The sequence below is a fragment of the Micromys minutus genome, assembly GCF_963924665.1.
Source record: "Micromys minutus genome assembly, chromosome: 13".
NCBI lineage: Eukaryota > Metazoa > Chordata > Mammalia > Rodentia > Muridae > Micromys > Micromys minutus.
The window spans coordinates 12374729-12399619 of NC_137982.1; the positions used below are offsets into that span (position 1 = coordinate 12374729).

At 36.8% G+C, this 24891-nt stretch overlaps 1 protein-coding gene and 1 pseudogene across 2 annotated transcripts; one reads left to right on the forward strand and one right to left on the reverse strand.

Annotated features, from left to right (window-relative positions):
* Window positions 1-8333: 8333 nt before the first annotated feature.
* LOC308428556 (olfactory receptor 1J1) lies at window positions 8334-9275 on the reverse strand (the record flags this gene model as incomplete). The annotated part of the gene is made up of 1 exon (XM_080927065.1): window positions 8334-9275. One exon carries the CDS (start codon window positions 9273-9275, stop codon window positions 8334-8336), a length of 942 nt encoding a protein of 313 aa, XP_080783191.1.
* A 535-nt stretch (window positions 9276-9810) lies between these two features.
* LOC308428830 (microtubule-associated tumor suppressor 1 homolog) lies at window positions 9811-10782 on the forward strand (annotated as a pseudogene). The gene is made up of 2 exons: window positions 9811-9823; window positions 10011-10782. The product of its transcript is annotated as a microtubule-associated tumor suppressor 1 homolog (transcript).
* The last annotated feature ends 14109 nt before the right edge of the window (window positions 10783-24891 follow it).

Below are 24891 nucleotides of genomic sequence, written 5' to 3' on the forward strand. Positions count from 1 at the left end.
TTCTAATAAGAAGGGGTAGTTGAACATATGTAATATGAAAGAACAGGGGAAAATACTTGGAAATAAAGGGCTAACAGACGGTGAGAAGGAGAAGGGAAAAGAGAGGTGGAAATGTGTTAATTAAAACCGAGGATGTGTGGTAGATGAAAGAATGTAAGAACTATAAATTGGAGAGAAATGACTGTGAAATGCTGTACTCTGAACATGATGTGCCTATTGCACACAAGAATTCACAGCAGCCATAGTTACCAATACAAGGCCTTATAAGATCAAGAGAGTAAAAAATATCTTGTACTAAAGGTGAGGTGCTTATATAGTGTACCCCTAGCTGGTGAGCTATTGACAGTTAATGGTTGCTAGAGGAGAGAGAGTAACTTTTCTTCAGGAGTATGGCCACTAAAGTGTTCCACATTTTCCAGTTGAAGACCCCATGTCTACACACAAAAGGAAACATTATTTGATTTTAGTATATTAAAAATAAAACTAATAAAATATAAAAAGAGGGCATTGAATTGGGGGTAGACATGATAACGTGTCCTATGGAAATTGGAATGGAAGAGTGGGAGAAGGTAAATATGACCAAATGCATTACTTATATTTATGACATTTTATTTATGACAAGTTATTTATAACAAGTTAAATTTAAAATTACAATGAAGAAAATGACACAGATTTTCAAGTTTCTATGTATGTATGTTAGGTACTATTCAAATAAAGGTAAGTACAATGTTTTCTCTATTATTTCACTTGCTTCATAGGAAATATTAATAATACTTTTATCTTTTGCTTTCTTTGAGGCATACAACACATAATTATGTTTGGCCACTGTGCTGCTTGCCTTTTGTCAACTTGACACAAACACACATTTGTCTGGGAAGAGGGAATCTTAATTAATATCTGCAGAAGATTGACCTGTAGGGAGGATTGTGGAGTCTTGATTCATAAGTGATGTGGAAAGGCCCAGCCTACTGTTGGTGGGACCATCCTTGGGTTGGCAGTCTTGAGTTCTATAAAAATTCAAAATGCAGAAGACATGATGAGTAAGACTTTAAGCAACTCTCATCCATGGTATCTACATCAACACCCACCACCAGGTTTCTGTTTGCCCTGCTTGAGTTCCTACCATTACTTCCTCCAGTTATGTACTGTTACCTGAAAGTGTAAGATAAAACAGGCCCTTTTCTTCCTGCATTCTTTCTGGTCATAGTCTTATCACAGAAATTAAACCCTAACCAGGACAGTGGACTTGCTGTCTAATAGACTTCACAGCTGCTTAGTAACTTTTCTACAGCTTTCCTTTCTTCTTTCAAGATGTTTACCATTTCTTGGCATGTATTTTTAGTTATTTTTAATTATTTAACATGTATTTGTTTGTTTAGTGTGTGTACTTATGTCTGCAAGTCAGACATGTTGAAATTTCTACTGTCCTTTTATTTTGTGGGCCCTGGGGCTAAATCTTAGGTATGAGGCTTGCAGGAAAGTATCTTTTCTCCTGATGAATCATTGTATTGAACACACTTTTATCTGTTTTGTTGCTGCTGCTTTTGCTATTTTAAAAGACACAGTAACCAAGCACATGACTTTCCCCCACTCTCTTAAGCACAATTATTTTGATCACAAATTGAAATGGATTTTCTGTAAAATACTGTACAATGACTGATGTAGAATTGCAACAGTTCTATCTAAACCACGATCTGAAACTTGATAGAGGTCATCTAGGTGCTAGATAGATCATTACTATGGTATGATGAGTACCATAGTAAGGATAGTGTATTTTTGTAACGACGAAAATAGTGGTGCTGCATTAAAAATAATCTATTTAACTTAGTTTATTCCTCATAATAAACTTTGTATTCTTATATGTAATAACCTCTAAAATATACATAGATCTATTAATTAATACACATGACTTCTTTGTTTGAGGATGCTGTAGCAATATACCAGAAACTGGGTGTCGTAAGCAGCAGAAATTTAATTACATATAACTCTGGATATAGAAGTCTATGGTTATATGGTTTCATCATAGTTTACAAATGTTAATAACTGCATTCTTTCTATATGTTTATATACCAGGAAGCAGATGATATAAAGTTCAATGGAGAGCAGGAAAAAATGACAGAGAGAAAGAGGGAGGGAAAGCTAGTGAAAAACAGAGAGAGAGTGAGAAAGAGAGAGAGAGAGAGAGAGAGAGAGAGAGAGAGAGAGAGAGAGAGAGAGAGAGAGAGACAGAGACAGAGACAGAGACAGAGACAGAGACAGAGACAGAACAAGCAAATAATCCTTCTTAAAGGACCTTAATCCTATTGGATCAGTGCACCATCATTATGGCATCATTAACATCTAGTGATGTATGAATGACTTCATTTAGCATTAATTATTAGACATTAATAGTTTATATAAATTTTAGGTTTGGTACAGTCATCCATAAAATGTATATTTTATGTTTATGTCTTTTGTTATGCCTAATCTTTTTATCTTATTACTATCTTTTTTCATTTTCAACCTTAATAATAGTTCCATGATCATTGTAATCTACATCACCTGTTAGACACATGCAATCTGACATCAGAACTGCATGATCCATTTCAATTCACATTTTTGTGGTAAATAATAATGTCACTTTGCTTATCTATTAAGTGTTAACTAAACTTTCTAGTCACAAATATCATGGTCAACAAGAACTACCTCAACCATTTTTCAAATATCATGACAGAAACCGACAATATTTTAGCTTCTGTTTGAACCTCTGTATTTATATTTGTACTCACTATGGTAAATACTGAGATACCTCAGTTGTAAAATCCTCAAAATAAAAAGGAAGAATTGCAACAAATCAGACTTCTCTTAAAAATATACCTCCAAGTGACAATGTTTTTGGGCAAAGGAAAAGTCATTTTTCTCCATTGGAATATCACTGGTCATATAAACCACACTTAAGGGTAGAGCCCATTCCTAGAATAGATGACCAACACAAAATGAACTCAATGGTGTTTTTTTAAAAAAATGTTACTTTGTTTTATCTTACTGATCTTTTGCTCATATACTATAGTTTTCAGGTGTTTTTATAATGTGTTTGTCTGTGTGTGTTTTTAATTTTTTCTTTTTTTTTTTTTTTTTTTTTTTTTTTTTACTTGCGAGATTGTTTTCTTTTAGTGGGCCATGGAGTTGGATGGGTGTCAAGGTGGAGAGAATCTAGAACATGAAGAATGCAATGATTGAATATATTTTAAAGTTTTAATAGAAAAGATAAAAAATAAGCTAGCCACAAAAGTAAAAGATGATCATAAAACTGAAAACAATTTTAGCTCTGTAGTCAACAATTTAAAAATAGTTTTGTTTATTCTTTGAGGATTTTATACACAGATACAACATACTCTGAGCATATCTACCTCAACTTACCTTTCAATTTCTTCCTGTAGCCCTCACTCAACATATCTCCACCCAACTTTATGATGTCTTTTGTAAATTCTTTAAATAGAATGAACTTCAGAAACAAGACACTTAGGTCATCACAGTAAACCTGCAATGTGGTTCATTATAAACTATTAACCATAGTTTCACCAAAAAAAAACTAGAAAGCAAAAACCTTCATGAGACAACATGTCTGGAATCATTGTGGCTATACTATAATTTCTCTGACTATAAGCTCTCCCATATCTATGCCAATGTGGGAGGCTTCTGGAGGATCCAGAGACAATGTAACAATTGTATTCTGTTTTCTCTAATTCAGGACAGTTTACTGATACATTGTCTCATGGGTTTTTCTCAAAGTTTTTGAAAAATTAGACATCTCAGGCACCCCAGTTACTGCAGTCACATCTTCTATTACTAAGGCTATACAAGGCAGAGAGATCAGTTAGGGTAACAGGATCCACACACAGGCAACAGAGTCAGGGACAGCTCCTGCTCCAGTTGTTGGGAGATTTTTATAAAAACAAAGTTGTACATTTGCTACATACACAGACATTCCTATGTTTAGCCCATGTATGCTCTTTGGTTGGGGGTTCAGGTTAGTTTACAGTGTTAGTCTTCTTGTGGAATATCTATCCCCTCTGGGGTCCTATTCTTTCCGCCAACTCTTCATTAGAATATCTGACCTTCCAATGTTAGGCAGTGGATATCTACATCTATTTTAGTCAAAAACTGAAGGGAGCCTCTCAAAGACTGTTATGCTAGGCTCCTGTCTTCAAGCAGAACAGAGTATCACTAATAGTATCAGGGATTGGTTCTTCCTGCATAGGATGGAATGCAAGTTGGGCCAGTCATTGGTTGGCTATTTCTTCAGTCTTTAGTCATCTTTGTCTCTCCATTTTCTGTAGGCAAGACAAATTTGGTGTCGAAAGTTTTGTGGATGGGTTGTTGTTCTTATGCCCCCAATGGCAGTCCTGCCTGTCTACAAGAGATGACCACTTAAGGCTCCAAATCCCATACTGCTAGGAGTCTCAGCTAGAGTCACCTTTATAGACATGCTAGAGCTTGCTTGATCTCAGGTTTCTGGAATGTTCTAGAGAGAGGTGCCTACCTCTGCCTACCACCAATTTTATTCACTCTCCTCTGTTATCCCTATACCGGATTCCTGTCCCTCTTCCCCATCCCTATTCCTTTTTCCACTCAGTGCCCTTCTTTCATTCATGTTTGGTGACTTTTGTTTCCATTTCTGAGTGAGATTGCAGCACCCTCCCTTGGGCACATCTTGTTATTTAGCTTCCTTGGAACTGTGGATTGTTGCATGGGCATTCTGAACTTTATGACTAATAACTACTTAGAAGTTAGTAATACTATGCATGTCTTTTTATATCTGGGTTATCTTACACAAGATGGTATTTTCTAGTACTATCCATTTTCCTGAAAAATTCATGATGTACTTGTCTTATTTATTATTTTATTTATTTTTTATTTATTATTTTATTTGTCTACAATCCAGGCATTATGTCTTAAGTCTCCTCCATACCTCATTCTGTTCTCCCTTTCCCCTTCATCTCTCCTCTCCCACACAAGTCACTCCCACCTTCTTCCTCCCATGATTATTTATCTTCCCCTACTAAGTGCAAATGAAGCATTCTCACTTAGTCTTTCTGCTTATTAAACTTCTTAAGTCCTGTTGGTTGTATACCAGGTATTCTGTACTTTGGGCATAAAATTCACTTATTAATAAGTACATAAAGGTGTATGTATTATCTCACTCAGGGTGTTTTCTAGTTCTATCCATTTGCCTGCCCTGAATATTAGCCCTCTGTCAGATGTGGGTTTGGTGAAGATATTTTCCCAATCTGTAGGTTGCCAAGTTGTCCTATTGATTGTGTCTTTTTCTTTACAGAACCTTTTCAGTTTCCTGAGGTACCATTTATCAATTCTTGATCCTAGAGCCAGAGCCATTGGACCAAAGCTTAAGAAATTTCCCCATGAATTTGAAGCTCTTTCACAATTTCTATTCTATTAGATTCAATGTATCTAGTTTTATGTTAATGTCCTTCATTCACTTGGACTTGAGCTTTATGCACAGTGACATATATGGGTCTATTTACATTTTCTACACACAGACTGCCAGTCATACCAACACCATATATTGTGATGTGTTTTTTTTTTCCACTGTAAATTTGTTGGCTCATTTGTCAAAGATCAAGTGTCCATATTGGCTTATTGTTGGGCTTTCAAATCTATTCCATTGATAAACTTGTATGTCTCTGTACCAGTACCATCCAGTTTTTATTACTACTGCTTTGTAGTACAGTTTAATGTCAGGGATAGTGATTAACCAAAAAGTTCTTTTATTGTTAAGAATTGTTTTGGCTAGCCTGATTTTTTTGTCTTTCCATATGAAATTGATAATTGTTCTTTCCATGTTTGTAAAGAACTGTGTTGTAATATTGATAGGTAATATGTTGAATCTGTATATTGCTCTTGGTAGGATGACCATTTTTACCAAGTTAATCCTATTAATCAATGAACATTGTAAAACTTTCCATTTTTAGAGATCCTCATCTTCAGCAAAGTGGCTGGATATAAAATAGACTCAAACAAATCAGTAGCCTTCCTCTACTCAAAAGATAAACATGCAGAGAAAAGAATTAGGGGAAAGATACCCTTCATAATAGTCACAAATTATATGAAATACTTTGGTATTACCCTAACTAAGCAAGTGAATGTATAAAAATATTTAAATCTCTGAAGAAGGAAATTGAAGAAGATCTCAGAATATGGAAAGATAATTCATGCTCATAGATTAGAAGGATCAACTAATAAAAATGGCCATCTTACTAAAAGCAATCTACAGAATCAATGCAATCCCCATCAAGATCCCTGTTCATAGAGTTGGAAAGAACATTTGCAAATTCATCTGGAATAACAAAAAAACCTAGAATAGTGAAATCTATTCTCAACAAAAAGAAATCTTCTGCAGGATTCGCCATCCCTGACCTCAAGCTATATTACAAAACAATTTATGCAAAAATGCTTTTAAAATCTGTACATTTATCTCTGTTTTTTAAAATAAAGTTGTTCAATTAAAAATGTTAAAGTATAAACAAATATTAAAATTAAATACATACATATATAAAGTTAAATACATACATGCATATATAAGAGTTGCCTTGGTCATCGTGTATGTTCACAGCAGTAAAACCTTAACAAAGCCTGTCAAAGCATCTTTTTTTTAGCCACAGTTTCTCCTGACATCAACTTCTATATTACTTACTCTTACGTTCCTGTTATTAAAATAAAATATTGATTGGTCATTAATCTGGTTAAGAAAAGCTATGGGTTTAACTCCAGTAGAGTATTTGCCACCATATCTGAGACCCTAGATTCATTCACCAGTGCTACCTAAACTGAAATCAAAATAAACAGTAACAAATAATTCTCTTTCCTGCACTGCATGTTGATCAAGGATAATCAGCCTCCTAGCATGCCTCTTCATAGCCCTATGATATAGAACAAGAAGTTTTCCTTACTGTGGCTATTTCCCTTAAGAGCTCCCAAGTTCACAAGTCTAGATTCCATGTCACCACCTCATATTTTTCCTGGAACATCATTAGACTTCCCAAAGTTCTTTGTTGGCAAGCATTAGATATTCTCTGGGCACCCTCACTCTTAGCCTCCTTCTGCATTACAAGTATGTTTTACAACTGTATTACTCTCAATGTAAAGTAAAAGTGATACCTGAACACAAGTCCATTATACTCTCTGCCACCCTCTTACCATCATTTTTTTTTATTTCATAAAAGGAAAAAACACATCAAAAAGTTTAGGTGTTTCTTTTGAAACCTCTGTTATATAGCTTGACATAAGAAGGAAAGCAACCCCTTCCCTGTGGGGAGGAGTCGGGGCTCATAGCACAGTTTTATCAAGAGAAATCAGTTCACAAGACTGTTTTACTTCAATGCTCAAGTATTTTTATATGTTTATTAAATTGAAATACTCAAGATTCGAATAATGGATTACCTTTCATTTATCATCAATATCTTTAATTTGAGTATTGCAATCTTGAGTCATGTTTGTATATAAGTCGATCCTGTCTTATGGTGCCATGGTCAGATCAGCACCAGAAAAATGGAAATTAGTGTGTCTGAAAATTTCCTGTTTAAAATACAAGTAAAATACACATTCCTGAGAATGCTTTTATATTCTCTTCTACCATAATATGTTGGTAATTCTTCCTTAGAATAGATTTCTACATAACTGTTATAGGCCTTGCTCCAAGGAATTGCTTTGGAATACCAAAGTTCAAGCTTCCTTTTACTAACTTCATGGTCATGAGTTGCTTGTTACCTCTCTGAACTTGAGCTTTCCTAAACAACCACTGAACATTGTTGTCTGGACAAAATAAAATGATTTCACTGCATGTTAAACTGTTGACAAAACCCAAGACAACTGAGATGGCATTTGATACTAAATAACTTCATACACACGTGAAGAAACATTTCCTATATTCCCAAGAAAAGAGAAAGCTGTGCACTAATTATTATGTAATTGGAATTAAAATTCTTGGAGAGTTGTAGAGCTTAAGTGCAAAGGGTGCCATACTTCATAAAATTTTCAAGTGATATCAGAAAATCCAGGCACATTTTATAATAAATTTAAGCATTTGAGGAAGAACTAATCACAACAGCTCCCATTTAGAGATACTAGCCCCAATATTTTCCAATCCCAATATCCAATAATCTAATATAATAAAATCATAAAATGTCCTGTTTTCGTATTCACATATGTACATAAATAATGTCAGCAAAGCATTCTAAGGGGAGGGCAGTAGAAGAAAATCTGGTGAGATATACTTTTATTAATACAAATTTCTATTATTGAAGATATAATATAATACAGAAGCAAAAATATTATCAGTTGTGAAACTCTGTCTTCTTACTCAAGAGTTTTCTTAAAGCCCCTTTCATATCTTTATTCCTCAGGCTGTAAATAAAAGGGTTCAGCATGGGAGTGACCACTGTGTACATCACTGAAGCAACTATGTTATTGTTGATTGTACTGTTGGATGGAGGCAGAAAGTAGAGACCAATAATTGACCCATAATAGAGAGCTACCACTGAGAGATGGGACCCACAAGTGGACAAGGCTTTGCAGATGCCCTTGGTTGAGGGAACTTGTAGGATGGTGAACCCAATATGGCCATAAGAGATGAGGATGCATAGAAATGGAAGCATAATGGCAGCCAAACCTGCTGTGAAAATTACCATTTGGTTGAGTGATGTGTCAGAACAGGACAACTTGAGCAGGGCAGCCAGGTCACAGAAGAAATGTGGGACAGTGTAATCAGCACAGAAGAAAAGCTGGTCTAGGAGGATAGTGTGCAAAAGAGCACAAGCAAAAGCTATGACCCAGGATATAGCTACTAGCATGGCACAACGCGTTTGATTCATGATGGTGGTATAATGGAGAGGGTGACAGATGGCCATGTACCTGTCATAGGCCATTGAAGTGATAAGAAAACTGTCCAAATCAGCAAAGAATATGAAGAAGTATGTCTGTGAAACACATCCCTCATAGGTAATGGATATGTTCTGGCTCTGCCCTTTTGTTAACATCTTCGGGACAGTGACAGATGAAAAGGAAATGTCTGTGAAGGCCAAGTGACTGAGGAAGAAGTACATGGGGGTATGGAGGCGAGAGTCCAGCCTGATGAGCAGGATGATAAGCAGGTTCCCCAGTACTGTAGCAAGGTACATGGCCAAGAACAGGGAAAAGAAGATGGCCCCCTGCTCTGGTCTGATGGGAAGCCCAAGGAGAAGGAACTCAGACACACCGCTATGGTTCTTGAGCCTCATACTTGTGTATTAGCTGGGTACATCCACTGCTGGGGAAAGCTGAAGAAATAAACAATTGTGGCATATGATAATAAATATATTTATTAGACCTAGGGAATATATTTCTTTATATGCTTTTTAAAAAACATTTTTATATGTTTTGCTGCAAATATTGTGGGGGATAAAAACTTAAAGGTATGAAGCCACTTTTTCAGTCTGATCCTAGTATCTATAAACAGTGATGGTTGCAGTCAATAGTTACTAAATGTTTTTCTTATATACAGCTCTAACCTTATGTGTGCACTAACACATTCAATAGTTGCAAATAATTGACTTAGATATACACTGTTACCATTTCTACTGTACAAAAGGTGTGGTTAAATAAAAACAGTCTTTTATCCACCAAAGTACAAAAAATAGTAGGGGTTGTGAATTTATGATTTTTAACTCCTAGTTTGTTCTCCTGAAGCAAAACCATTATCTAGTGTCAAAATCAACTTACCCTTCATAATTCAGCTTGTGATGGTTTTCTTACTTCTATAAGTCCTATGTCACTATGCCTATAATTAGTAATTATTTGCTTACTAGCTGTGGTCCAAATTGTAGTACATATAATTAGGGCATACATAACACCAACTGCTTGATAAGACAGCTATCACACCCAAGTAAAATTACTATAGTAGCTTTAGTAAAATGCTTACACACACCAAGTTCAGCAGTTAGGCTTGACCTTCCTAATAGTACCCGTTCCCCCAGTTGCAAAGAACTCCAATAAAAGTCCAAAAGAAAAACATAAAACTCAACTGCAAGAGCAGTGTGACAACTTAAACACCATTCCTGAAACCTCTAAGCTGGATATCAAAACTGGACACTCAAAGAAAGTAGAATTACTGAAGTAGACCCATGAAACCTCTCTTTCAGAAATTAAGAAAAAACATGAAATAGCAAAGAGGTTACTGAAGAATCTGCTTAATGAGAAGCAGGAGTCACTAGAGAAACAAATCAATGATTAGAAGAGTGAGAACAATGCTTTCAACAAGGGGTTGAAGTCAGAGGAACAAAAGTGACTGTCGAGAGAGAAAGTGAATTCAAAAAACCCTCAAGTCATGCATCTGGAGCAAGAACTAGAAATCACTGAATCTGTGTAAGCGGTCAAGAATGAGAAGCTACACCAGCAAGACACGGAGCTAGTAAAGATGGAAAAACTAGTGAACAACAACACAGCATTGGTTGATAAGCTGGAACAATTGTCAAACTCCATCAGGAAAACAAGGAGTTAAAAAGTTGAATGGACAAAAATATGGCAATTTCAAGGCAACTCTGCATAGAGCAAGCAACACTGCAAGAGTCCCCTGAGAAGAAGTCAACGGTCAACTAGAGACTGTCCATGGACAATGAGGAGCTGCTGTGGAGGCTACACAATGGAGACCTATGCAGCTTCAAGAGATCCCCTACATCCTCAGCCATCCCTTTCCAGTCCCTCAGGAATTCTGTTCCCTTTTCCAGACACAGCATCTCACCCAGATAACAGTTTCTGAACATGAAGGCTCTCTGAAGTCACTCATGTGCCGTTCTTCAGGACTGACCCTCTCATGGGAAAGAGAACTGTGTTAGCTTTTTGGAATGTCCACAGGATAACTGGAGAGCAGTCACCCACCATATCAGCTACTTACGAGTTGAGAGCTCTAGAGGAAGACTTTTAACTTGGTCCAAAAGCCTTCTTCAAAAACAGATTTTTTTAACTGAAATTGACATAGTTACACAAAGCACTTAGCAAATAAGGGAACCTTGTTTTTTGCCTTCCTTCACCTAGACATAAGGGGAAAATTCTCATAGGCTATTAAAATAAAAATTAATAACCTTTATAATGTTATTTACAAGAGAAGCCTTCTTGTGATTTTTATTTCAGTCCAACTGTGGGCAGGGAGTGTGTGTGCGTGAAATGGCTATACTGGTGTGCCACATGACTCTCATAGCCCTCCACTCCTATGTATTAAAAGGCAATAGCTGCACACAAAAAAGAAAAATTTAAAACAAATTTTAATATTTTAGTATCTCTAAAATAACTGAGATTTGTTTTGTAACATATATAAATATAAAAATCTATACTTTTAAAGAAGAAAAGGGTTTATGACAGTGTATAAAAGCACATTATTACCCTACAGTTATCATTTTAAAAAGGTAATTACAAAGGTAAACCAGAAAAGCAGTGAAGGGGAAGAGGGAGCCTAAGCCCAGACAGGCTTATAATAAAGAATTTACAGTGGATAAAAATTATATTGTTGGTCAGTGGGTAAATAAAGAATGGACTTCTCTGTGAGTGGTTCTGAGGCAGATGTCTATCCACACACCATACACACAGTTTTTTACCTCACCCCATACAAAAGTCCCAGATAGGTTAAAACATTGTGTAGAGAAGAAACATTTCAGAGGTCTAGAGGCGCTGCCATTCCTTTGTCAACTGAACTCAACAGTATCCTGGTTCCCTATGCTATGGCCAAAAGGAAGAGTGTATTTATGAACCAACATGTTTCAGCCAGTAAAAATTTATGTCAAAAGAATAAGTCCCAATGACAGCAGTGAAATAGCCAACAGGGTCAATATACCATTTGGAAACTAAGTCCAAGTATGTGTGAACAGTCCCATTTAGTCTCCCAGAAACACGTGAGTCTCTCACTTTCTCCTAAAGCCTAAAAACTTTCTGTACAGATTCTGACATTTAGGACCCAAATCTGGATGCAGAATCTTAAGAGATTGTCGAATGAGTAATGGAGCATTCTTTATGTTTCTTCCAGTTCTTCTGATGAGTCTGATTTCTCCCTCAAATAAACATGCAAAATCATCCCCTATGTAGTGTAATTTCAATTGCAGCCTTGAGACTTCCATATTCCAGTCCATTGCAGTAGGATGTCCTTTTGCAAAATTCTTTTAACAGACATAAAAAAATCATTTTAAAGTTCCAAGTTAAGATTAAGGTTAAAGCAAATATTCTGTGGAGAGAAGCAAGCTTATATAACCACATTGATTCTGAGATGGAATAGATGAGAGTGGTGTGTGTCAGACGTGTGGGGGAGAGACGTGGACAGAATAACAACAGAACTGCTTTTCTCAATGTAAACAGAGTGGAGAGGAAGGCAGAGGTTACAGGCAGAAAGAAAGCAGGAGCTACAGACAGAACAAATTTACCATCTCAGTTTGTCTCAGATGTTTGCCACAGAATTGAGCTGGAGAACAGCTGTGATAATGATAAAATATAACACTTAGTTTACACTAAGTTTTCTACTTAATTCCTACTCACCTGGTCCAAAAAGAACACTGGGAATTTCTTCTTGCATAATATTACAGCAAGAGCCTGTAGTGAATCTGCGTTGCAATTCCAGGACTGTCTTCACAACCTGTATTCTCACATCAAAAGCCTTCAGTAACCACATCCATAAGTAAGATAATAATTGCCACCTAATAACACTAAAGAATTCCAAGAAATGTTTAGAGAATTTAAGATTCAGCCACAAATCTGTGATTTCAAGACTTATGCCTTGATGATGATATTAATAATACTAATAAACTGGGTTAACTATTCATTAATTATATAATCTGTTGCTTAATATAGAACAGCTTATATGACACATATTTTCTATCGCAGATTAACATGGCTACACAAAATATGTGAGAATCAGAGAGATATCTTAGAGGGCAAAAACACTGGGCCTGCTCTTCCAGAAGACCTGTACTTGAATCCCAGCAGCCACATAAATGTTCATAACTGTCTGTAACCCTAGTTTCATGGGATCCAACACCACTTTTTAGCCTCTTTAGGCACAAGGTAGGCAAATGGTACATTAACATACATGCATGAAAAATACTCACATATATAAGATAAAATTTAAAACTTTTAAATGCACAATTTTAGCTTACTGATTATAACACGAGGATGAGAGTGTATAAATAGGTTACATAAGCCCATATGCCATGGAAAAAACTGAAGGGTATTTAACCCAAAAATAGTCTGATTTAAAAAAAAAAAATCCATGCTCCCAACCTTGATGCTAGATAACTTCTTAAACAGTGTACAATGATAGTATAAAGACTCCTTTTTAATAAAGCCATTGGATTGATGCATTTTACAAATCTTTAATAGACCATTGAGATAATCCACGAGTGTAAGATGTTCACTGCTTCACTTATAATTTGTGATGACTGAGAGCTGAAATTTCCTGATATCCAGTCCAAAGGAGATGACATTCTGGTCAATTGAAAATATTTTATTAATTTGTATTTGTATGTGTATATCTGTTTGTATGTATGTCACATAATCACAGTGCCTATGAGAATCAGAAGGGGATGTTTGGTCCTCTGGCACTGGAGTTACACTTAGCTGTGAGCTACCTAGTTTCCATCAATAAGTTTAAGACCAATGTAAATTCACTGGAAGCAATATGTAGTCACTAAAGTAAATACGTGAAAAGTTGTGGTAAAAGTATGTCCCAGAAAAATATGTGTTGATATATTTACCTATGTAAAATTCAGATTATTAATTATTAATGGTCTTACAACTGGGATGCAAATCAAATATTTAATAACAAGTGGAAAATAGTAAAACATTATGACAGAAAAATATAAACTTCAAAGAATCATTATGTTTACTGAGGTTACTTGAGATTCAGAACATGTTTCTTGTTTGATTATATTAATCATGTGCTAGATTTTAAAACTGATCATTAACACACCCACATATATTTTAAATTTAAATTTAACTGGAATTACAGATGATTTTGATCCTGAAACACTGATTTATCTTTTTAACCCCACCTTTTGCCAAAGGTCTTTATGACTAACTATAGATCACACACACACACACACACACACACACACACACACACACACACACACACAACATAAAGTCCTTGGGTAGACCCTAACAAATACTGTCCTTACCAAGCTCAGTGACAGATAATCAAATGTTGCCAATTTTGTGAAATTGTTATTTATGTTCTTCAAACACCTTAGAGCCAGAGTGGACAGAGTAGTCATAATATGCCTACCCTGAGAAAGTGGCAGACTCTTTTCACCAGCTCCAAGGCAGTAACAGAAGGATTCCTCTTTTAGAGTTGGTTTGTGAACCCAGGAGAGCACTGACAGAGTTTCTAGTGAGAGACAATTAGGGAGCAATTACTGTGTTCTTTTAAATATTCTCTATGGACATGAACATTTTTGCTAGATACAAAGACAACCAGCCCCTTTGGGAATATAGATATGTGCTTAATCATTTGCAGATTAATTTACTTATTACCTCTTGTTGTAACCGTGTGCTTATTTAGTCATACCCATCACAACAATTCTTGAGGTGGACTGTGCTTGGGAATGGTTTAAGAACACTCACGTGCGTTTTCAAATCTGACCACCAACTTCCAAATGAAAGGGTAGACACCTTTGAAACAGATTAACTCAACTTTAGCAGTGGGCTCCATAACATCTGAAATCAAACTTCCTACATTCAATATGGAACTGAGAGGAGAACTGCTACTAGTCCATAGGGGATAACAAACACTTGCCAAAAAGACAGAAATTTTTCATACTAGAGAAACGTTTGAATAAGTGTAAGGACTTTTTTTCTCTTTATTGCCTTTAATTGTTAATATATTTTAATGATGCATATCTTTTATTGTTAGGAATGGATGCAAAATATGCATATTAAGGACAAAATACTTAATTTTTCTCCTTTATTTATAATTTTATTCATATTACATCCCCATTGCAGCTCCCCTCCTTCCTCGCTTCCAGAGCTACCCTGGCTAATCCCTTCTCCCATTAACCCATTTACTCCTCAGAGAAGATGAAAATCAGTTTTGGTACCACTGAACCTTGGGACATCCATTCCCAGTATGACTAAGCACCTGCTGGCCAACTGAGGCCCAGTCAAGCAGTCCATGTATGGGAAGGGGATCCAATGACACCCAACAGAGTCAGAGACAGCCCCAACTCCAATTCTTAGGGAACCTACATAAGGGGTGGGGCTTAGGTACAGCCCCAACAGGCTCTTTCATTGGTGGTTTAGTTCCTATAAGCCCCCATGAGCCCATGTTAGCTATATTTGTTGGTCTGCTTGTGGTGTATTTGACCCCTCTGGCTGGCTCTTCCAACAAAACAGCCCCAACTCTGCTTGACGTTTGGCCTTATGGCTCTGCATCTGTTCCTATCTGCCACTGGATGAAGTCTCTCAGGAAACACTTATGCTTGATTCCTGACTGCAAGCATAGCACAGTATCTTTTATAGTGTCAAGTGTTGGTTGTCTCTCATGGAATGGTTCTCAAAGTTGGGCAAGGCATTGGTTATCTGTTTTCTCAGATCCTGTTTCATCTTTATGCATATTTTATAGGCAAGACAAATTTGGGGTTGAAAATTCTGTGTGGGTGGGGTTGATGTTCCCCTCCTTCCATTAGCCTGCCTAGCCACATGAGCTGGCCACTTCAGTCTCTACATCCCATGCTGGTAGGATCTCAGCTTGGGTCACCCACATAGTCACCACAGAGCATCTCTCAATCCAGTTCTCCAGATGGTACCTGAGATGACCCTCACCAACAAGTGGATATTTTCACTCTCAGCCCTCCCATGACTCCCTCTTGCCATGTCTGACTGCCATCCTCACACCCTTCCTTGCCCTTTCTTCTACCCTGTTTCCTCTCTCTTTATTCATATCTCAGGATATTTTATTTCTTCTTTTGAGTGCAATTCACATATCCTCCCTTGGGACCTCATTATTACTCAGTTTCTTTGGGTTTGTGGATTGTATAACCATGGTTATCCTGAACTTTATGGCTAGTGTCCAATTATAAATGTATATACATAATATGCATCTTTCTGGGTTACCTCACTCAAGATGGTCCATCAGGTTGCCTGAAAATTTTATGACGTCTTTATTTTTGAAAAGTTAGAAGTATTTCATTTTGTATGTGTACCACGTTTTCTTTATTGATTCTTCAGTTGAGAGACATCTAGGTTGTTTTGAGTTTCTGGCCATTATGAATAATGCTGCCAGGAATAGTTTTGAGCAAGGGTCCCTGTACTTTAGCAAGAAATCTTCTGGGTATATTACCAGGAGGGTCCTAGCTATAACAACTATTTTACCACAACATTCATAGCACCTCTATTTATAATAACCAGATGCTGGAAAGAACCCAGATACCCTTCAGTAGATGAATGAATACAAAAATTGTGGTACATTTGCACAATGGGATACTACTCAGCTATCAGAAACAATGACTTAACAAAATTCTTAAGAAAATGGGTGCATCTAGAGAATACCATCCTGAGTGAGATAACCCAGTCACGAAAAAACAGACATATTATGCAGTCACTGATAATTGGATACTGACCCCAGAAAGCTCAGAACACCCCAGAAACAACTCACAGACTATATTGAAGTTCAAGAAAAGAAAAGAAAAAAAAAAGAAAAGATCATTTTGCTTAATCTTTACACACCAAGAAAACTTTGACTAATTCCAAGTTACATCCTGTTTTACACGTACTTTATGTTCATTGTAACTAGTAAGATCTTAATGCACACTATCAAACCTTTAAAAAAAAACCAAGCATTGACAAAAATGCATTCATATACTTTTATGCAAAAATGCTTAAAATTTGTACATTTATCTTTGTTTTTTAAAATAAATTTGTTTAAAAAACAACTATATTTTGTTGTCTGAGAAACTATAAAACTGATGTCCAAAGTGGTTGTACAAGTCTGCACTCCCACTAACCATGGAGAAGTATTCACATTGCTCCACATACTTGTCAGCATGTGATGTCACTTGAGTTTTTTATCTTAGCCATTCTGATGGGTATAAGATGGTATCTCAGAGTGGTTTTGAACACATTTCCCTGATATCTAAGGACATTGAACATTTCTTTAAATGTTTCTTTGCCATTCCAGGTTCCACTGTTGAGAATTCTCAGTTTAGCCCTATACCTTGTTTTTTCCATTTATTAATTTCTAGATTATCTTGAAGCTGTTCGTATTTTAATGTTAATTTTACTTCCCCAAGAAGGGCTGCCTAGTCACATCCTCACAAGGTGACTTCATTTGAACCTTCTCATTTTCATTAGTGAAATAAAGGAGAGCCAGTGACTAAGTACCAGAAGGTGGAGAGAAAGAGAGGTCAGAGGTCAGAGGAGGGAAACTGATGAAAGAGAAGTTCTAAGATGAACCTCCATAAAAAATGAGCTATATTCAGGTGGGGGCTAATTGGTATTAAATAGCTATGAACATTTAAGGATTTTATATGTCTAATATTTCATATAGAAGGGAAGTTTGTATCTTTGTCTATTTGATGTAATCTTGTTGTGTATAGGGTTTGTGGATTGGGAATTGTATACATAAATCTGTATAAAAAGTTATCAGGCTATAGAGTTATGTTTGTGTTGAGTTTGGGGATAAAGAAACACCCCAGAATATAGGCTGAAAACAGGTGGTGGGGTGAAAAACCACCAAGGGAAGGGAGTTGTTTGAACAGAGTGAGACCTTGGTGGTGGCTCAGACTGGGCAGCAGAGGTGAGTGGGGCCCCGTACTAATATCAGGCCTGTTGAGTGAGATGCAGAGCTGATAGAGATAAGCCTTTATTTATTTTTTAATATTTACTGCAACAAGTGGCAAACCAACATGTTAGGCAAGAATCCACTAAAAGGTTTACAGCTATCAGCCTAAGAGTTAGTTAAAATGTTTTTATTTTTTGAGTAAGAGGAGGCTAGTGCCATATAGAGTCATATGATATCTCAAGTGTCGGAACCTTAAAGAGATAGGCTTTGCTGACAGGCTGTAGTGTCTTGTGGCTAAAAAGCAGGCAATTCAGGTACACACAGAGATAGTGATAAAGAGCAAAAAAGAGATAAAGAGATATATATAGAGAGAGATTAGTAACTATTTGATTCTTTAAAAATTGTTTTCAAAAGATAAAGATTATTTATTTGTTTTAAGATGGTATAAAGAATTGGTATTCAAGTCAAGTTTGATTTTCTACGTAGAAGAATAGAGTACAGAATTTATGTGAATCACCTGGAAATTTTCACCAGTAGTTCAGAACTAAGATAAAAGTCTGTACATCAAAAAAAATAAATAAATACAGATATATATTAGGTTAGGTATTAATAATGAATATCTGATTCTCTAGACTGAGAGAAAGACATATCAAAATACTTTAAGCTAAGGACCAAGATTTACAGAATTGTGTAGTAAATATATGAAAATTTGGTTCAAAATTAGATAGGAAATATTAGTCACTGACTCCGAGAGATAGATAGATAGAGAAGGGGGGTGATTTTTACATGTTAAATATTTATCATTGATAGAGATCTGTGCACCACAAAGAGTGTATACAGACATATATTAGAAAAGTTATTAATAATTAAAGATCTGACAGTCCAGATTGAGAGCTAGAGAGGTCAAAATACTTTAAACTAATGTCTTGGTTTTACAAATTACTTACTTATTGATTTTTTAGTGATAGTAATTTGTTTTGTGAATTATCTCACCAAGGCCACATGGCTCATCAGATGCCCTCTAGCAAGACTTTATAATTATCTTAATTCAAAATAGATATGATGTTGAGTTTTCTGTTTATATTATTTGTCTGGAAGAGAATACAAAATACAAGATACTCTAGTTGCCAACTAAAGGACATGCTATTTTGGGAGAAAGGTTTTGTCTTTGTGTTTTTAAGAGGTGTGATTAGGCTCTGTGTGCCTTCCAGAGTTATACACATCAGATTTGATACAGGTAGACCACCTTAAAAACTAAATTCAAAAAGATCAAACAAAATATTTCTTGATACTAAAATGTTTTCTGTTGAGTTTTATATATGTTACAGAATGTACAGCTATGATAAAGCTTTTTATCAGAAGGCTGAACTGGCCTGATTCTAGACATCAGAGACTACAGCAACAATCAGTGTGGCTTTCCCTCTCGAGGCCTGTCTGGATTCTTCATTCCCCTCCCTGCTTCTAAATTCTCAATACCCATATATTCAGCTTGAAGAAGCCAAGATGAGTCATCGCCTGATTCCCTGAACTTTGGGGGATGAAAAGGGCTATTGTAAAGTTGTCTTTATAAAGAATTTAAAAATGGCCATAATAATACAGGTAGGAATTAGCCAGATTTGATTAGACAATCATAATCTTATTTTGGTAACTAAGCTAAAGTCATCTCTTCATTGGTAAAAATCTTTCTAATTGATACAAAGTTATCATTTTTACAGTACTAAAGAATTGACTTAATACAGATTTAAAGTTTATACATTGTGTTTAGTTGGTTAAACAATACTAGTTGAGACTAGATAACAAACTTATGGTTCTGAGTCATTAGAAGGGTGTTTTTAAGTTAATTTCACTTAAATATAGCCAAGAGTAGTCAAGGCTTAACAGTTCAGAGATGCTTTATTTAGATAGATAATCTTCAAAAGAGTCAGAAGTCCACAGAATATGATATTTATACACATTTTAAATTAAAGATCATTTGACTAGAGGCCTGTCTGCCCCTGACAGTACCCTTTCTTAATGCAGAAAACTGAAGAGCTATTAATTTTGGCTTGGCAAAGAATATCAGTCAACTATTTTGCAAAAGTGTCCCTTTCTGGACAGTATTGTCTGTAGATGAATGAGGCAATTATTGCCTAGTGGCTGTCTTACCACAACTGGAGCAACTCCATTGATGCTCAATTTCTTCTTAGAATCTAATAATGGGCGCTGATCACTTGGAGGAACTATATATTGGCTATGTTTGGAAGCTGTGTTTTGTGCTTTTCATATATCAGGTAATATTAGTCATTCTGGGATTTCTGATGTGGTTGAAGACTGGTAGCCTCATAGCCAAACCAGTTGTTTGGCAACAAGAAAGTTAATATAGATTTTAAAAGGTAACTTTCAGATGACATACAACCTAAAACCAAAATATAAGTCAGGTATAGAATTATATAGTCTTTCAAGATAGATAAAAAGGTACTTTAATTAAACCTGAGTGCTTGCCATGATTCTGGTCCCTGTTATGCAGATACTCCCTTCATTTTCCTCTTCCCTTCTCCTCTGAGAAGGGTGGTAAGTTGGGTTTTACCCTACCTTAGTAAATCAAGTCATTGGAGGATAGGCACATCCTTTCCCACTGAGGCCAACAAAATTGCCCAAGTTAGGGAAACAGGATCCACAGGAAAGCAACAGAATCAATCACAGCCCCTTCTCCAGCTGTTGGAAATCCACATGAAGAACAAGTTGCACACATTGTACAGGGGGCCTATGTCCAGCCCATGAATGCTCTTTAGTTGGTGGTTCATTGTATAGGAGTCCCCAAGGGTTTAGGTTAGTTGACATTGTTAGTATTTCTATTGTGACCCTGTTTTTGTTGGGTCTCCTCAATACTTCCCCCAACTTTACCTCAAAATACCCAGAGCTCCACCTAATATGCATGTGTATGTCTCTGTATCTGTTTCCACTAACTGCTGGGAGGAGCCTATCAGAGGACAGTTATGGAAGTAAAAATACAAAATGTACATATTGAGGTGAAAGGGGGACTTAGGATGTAAAATGGAGCTAAAGCCTGTGTGTGTTCAAGGAGATAAATATATGAAAGAAAAGACAGATGTTAAATGGAATAAAGGGAGTGTGACCTCAGAGAAATAACCCACCATGCTAAGTAATTAACTTACTAAAAATAATAGAAAAGATTAGAGCTAAGTGTGGTGGTACATACCTTTATTCTAAGCACTCTGGGGATAGAGGCAGGTAGATCTCTGAGTTGAAGGCCAGCCCTATCTACAAAGGAAATTTCTGAACAACCAAGCTTAGGCAGTGAAGGAAAACTCCTAAGTCAGAAAGTTAAGGAAGAAAAATATAATCCTGTGGCTCAGCAGTTAAGAGCATTGACTGTTTTTCCAAAGGTCCTGAGTTCGATTCCCAGCAACCCTCTCTATGGGATGGTGGCTCACAACCATCTGTAATGGGATCTGATACCCTCTTCTGATGTGTCTGAAGATAGCTACAGTGTACTCATATAAATCAAATAAATAAATATTAAAAAAACAAACAAGTATAAAAGCTAAGGAAGATGTTATTAAATGAAGACTGTTCCTTCCCCAGCAAGCAGCATAACTTGGCAGTTTCTGCCATGTGGTTTTGAGTTTAGAGTCAAGGATAGATGAAAGAGATTATGGAATCTCCCTCTGCAGCTAAGGAAAACCCTGGAGCCATGTGTTTATCAAGGGTGTCCTTTGATGGAGGCCCTAAAAGGCCATTATGTGAAGCTCTGAAGGTGAAGTCTACATTGCCTTGGAAAGAGCAAGATGTTTGAAATATCAGAGATGTAAGACAACTGCTGAAGAGAGTTGCTAACAGAGAATGGGAAAAACCCAGGAGAAAGAAGTGTGTTGCAGTTAACAAAGTTGAAAGGAGTTGGAATTATGAAGAACATTTCGACATCAGATATGGAGATGCACAGTTTGGAGTTTTTCCAGCTGGTTTTCTAATTCCTTTCATTCAGTATTTTCTCACTGTTCTCCCTTCCCTACATTTGGAATTGTACTATGTATCCTGTGCCATCATATGTTGGGAATATGTGATCTGTTCTTTATTTTGATTTTATAGGGGATTACACTTAAGGGATTGCATGAATCTCAGGAAAAGACTTTGAAATTTTAAATAGTGTTAATACTGTTATCAACTATGGGGACCTTTGAGGCTTGACTAAATCAAGATGTGTGTGACAGTACACATTGCCAGAAAACATGATGAGGTAGAATGGGTCTGAGTCCCCAGCACCTAGGCATCCACCTGAGATGGTAGGTGGTTCCTGCTTCCTGACAGGTTCCTGGCTTGGAACACATGGCATACTCCCCACATTGGTCCCATATCCCAAAACAGAGTTCACCATGTTAGAGACACCTGGAAGCCCTTAAAGTTTTGACAATATCTTCCCTTCCTGGACATTCCTTACTGCAAAAGGTATTTAATTTCTAGTACACCCTGAGTATTTGGTATGCATCTATTTTCCACCATGAATAGTCAATAAAAGTTATAGATAAACATGGTTTGTTTTTCCCTTCAAAACCTTGAAGAGAAGCATGGAGAAGGTTTCTGCCTATAAAGCCACAATCTAAATCTTCCAGAAAACTGCTACCAAGCTAAGCTAAGCTAAAGATCTCATTTCCCCTGGCCCCAGATTAGATGTCATCCTCAGCTCTTGGACCCCCAACTCTGCTCTAAACTCCTCAAAACTCAGAAAAGCCTGGTTGCACATGAGTTTGGTAGTGTCCGGTCCCAGCCTTGTCAAAGACTCTGGTCCACTAACACTTCATTTTAGACTTCTCTGTGCAGTTCTTCAGTGGCAATTGGAGGCTTGAAAGTCAGAAAACCCAACTATGACCTCCTCCACCTTTGACTGTATTTTTCCATCCCCTGATTAGTGTCATGGCACTTCCCTAAAGTCCAGAAATCTACTGTGGCAGTACAAGGAGACACAGTCAAGCACTCTCCCCATTTTTCTTCACAGAATGGCTGTCCTGTAGGAAAGCATCAGTGCAATTTTAGACCCCACATCTGGCTCCTTTGTTTTCTACCCATCCAAGCAGCAGCATGTCCTATACCCCAGCGGCAGGTTGGAACACAGACTCACAACTGGTTATAGAGTGTAAACCATTTCCTACTGATGCATGTCCCAGCTGGCAAACCCCTCAGACCCAAATCAGTGGAACTCCAGGGTGGAAAAGCACAGTCTTGGTTGTGGGAAAGGCAGAGCTGTTTGTAGGATTCCCTGATCTTCGACAAGGCTGGTGTCATGGTGTTCTCAGGTTCTTGGACATCCAAACACTGCTTGGAGTCATGAAAGAAGCTGAGAACAGAGTCAGAAGCCCATGTGCTGTGGACAGCACCTAGCCTGAGGCCCAGGAGGATACAGAAAGAAACCCTGATTGTCTCACAGTGATAGTCTTTGGCTTGACAGTGGCAGACTTGATGGTAATTGTGGCTGGGAGTGCAGTGAGGTCTTCTACAAGAGACTAATCTGGAGCTCTGTAGGTGAAGGCTTCTCCATAGCTCCACAAAGATGATCTTGATGAAAAGAGACAGTTTGTTGTTCCAGTTTATTGTCATGGTCCCTACCCTACTTCTCAGGGTTCACCTAAGATTAAATACCTTTTAGCAGAGTAATGTCTGGGAAAGAAAGCTTATTGTCTAAGCCCTCCAGGCCTCTAGGTACCTCATTGGCATGGAGATTCTGTCTTGAGCCTATGTGACCATGGGCCAGGTCTCTTTTATGTGAGAAACATTGCATGTATTCCAAGTCAGGAGTCTTCAGGGAACTGAGAGTCACCTAAGCCTCAGGTATGTTCCCTTCAAGTCTCTGAATCTATACCTGCTCTAACTTACCAAACTTCTTGACATGGTTTTATATCCAATAGAAAACCAAAAACCCAGGATAACTAAAGCAATCCTTTAAAATCACCCTGCATATAACTCAAGTCCATGTGAATCAAAGACCTTAATATAAAACTAGATACACTGAACTTGATAGAAGAGACAGTTGGGAAAAGCCTTAAACACATTAATATAGGACACAACTTTCTGACAGAATACTAGCTGTGCAGGTACTAAAATCAACAATTAATAAATTAGATGTATGAAACTGAAGAGCTTTTGTAAGGCAAAGAACAAAATGGCAGGCTAAAAAATGAGAAAATATTTTCACAAACCCCACAGCTGACAGAGGGTCAATTTTTAAAATACATAAACAACTCCAAAAACTAGACATCAATAAATCAAAAATAAATAAATAAATAATGTAGTATAGATCTAAACTGAGAATACTCAATAGAGTAATCCAAAATGACCAAGAAACACCGAAGAAAGTGTTCATCAGCCTTAGCCATCAAAGAAATGTAAATTAAAATAACTCTGAGATTCCATTTTATACTGTCAGAATGGCTAAGATTAGTAACACAGTGATAGTCATGTTGGTGAAGATATGGACCAAGGGGAACTTTCCTCCATTGCTGGTGGTATTGCAAATTTGTGCAGTCATTTTGGAAAGCCATAAAATCATATGGTTGTTTCTCTAACAGATGGGAATTGATTTACCTGAAGACCCAGCTATACCAATTCTGCACATGTACCCAAAGGATAATTCAAACTACCACAAGGATGCTTGTCCAACTATGTTCATAGCAGTTTTATTAATATATAGAAACCTAAAACAACCTAGATGACTCTCAGCTGAAGAATGGATAAAGAAAATATGGTAGACTTACATAACAAAACATTATTCAGCTGTAAAAAGCAATATCATGAAATTTGTAAATAAACAAATAGAAGTAGAAAAGATCATACTGAGAAAGATAAGCCAGACCTTTATAGGTGAACATAATATGTACTCACTTGTAAGTGGATATAAGCCATAACGTAAAACAGAACCATGCTACAATCCAAGGTCCAAGAGAGATAAACAAGGAGGGATCAAGATGAGATACATAAATCTCACTGTGAGGGGGAAATACAATACATCTTTCAGGTAGATGAAAGAAAGGGTACAGGGGGAGTAGAAATATTATCAGCAGAGATCAGGTTGATAGGGTCGGGCAGAGAAGGAAAAGGAAGAGAGTACTGAG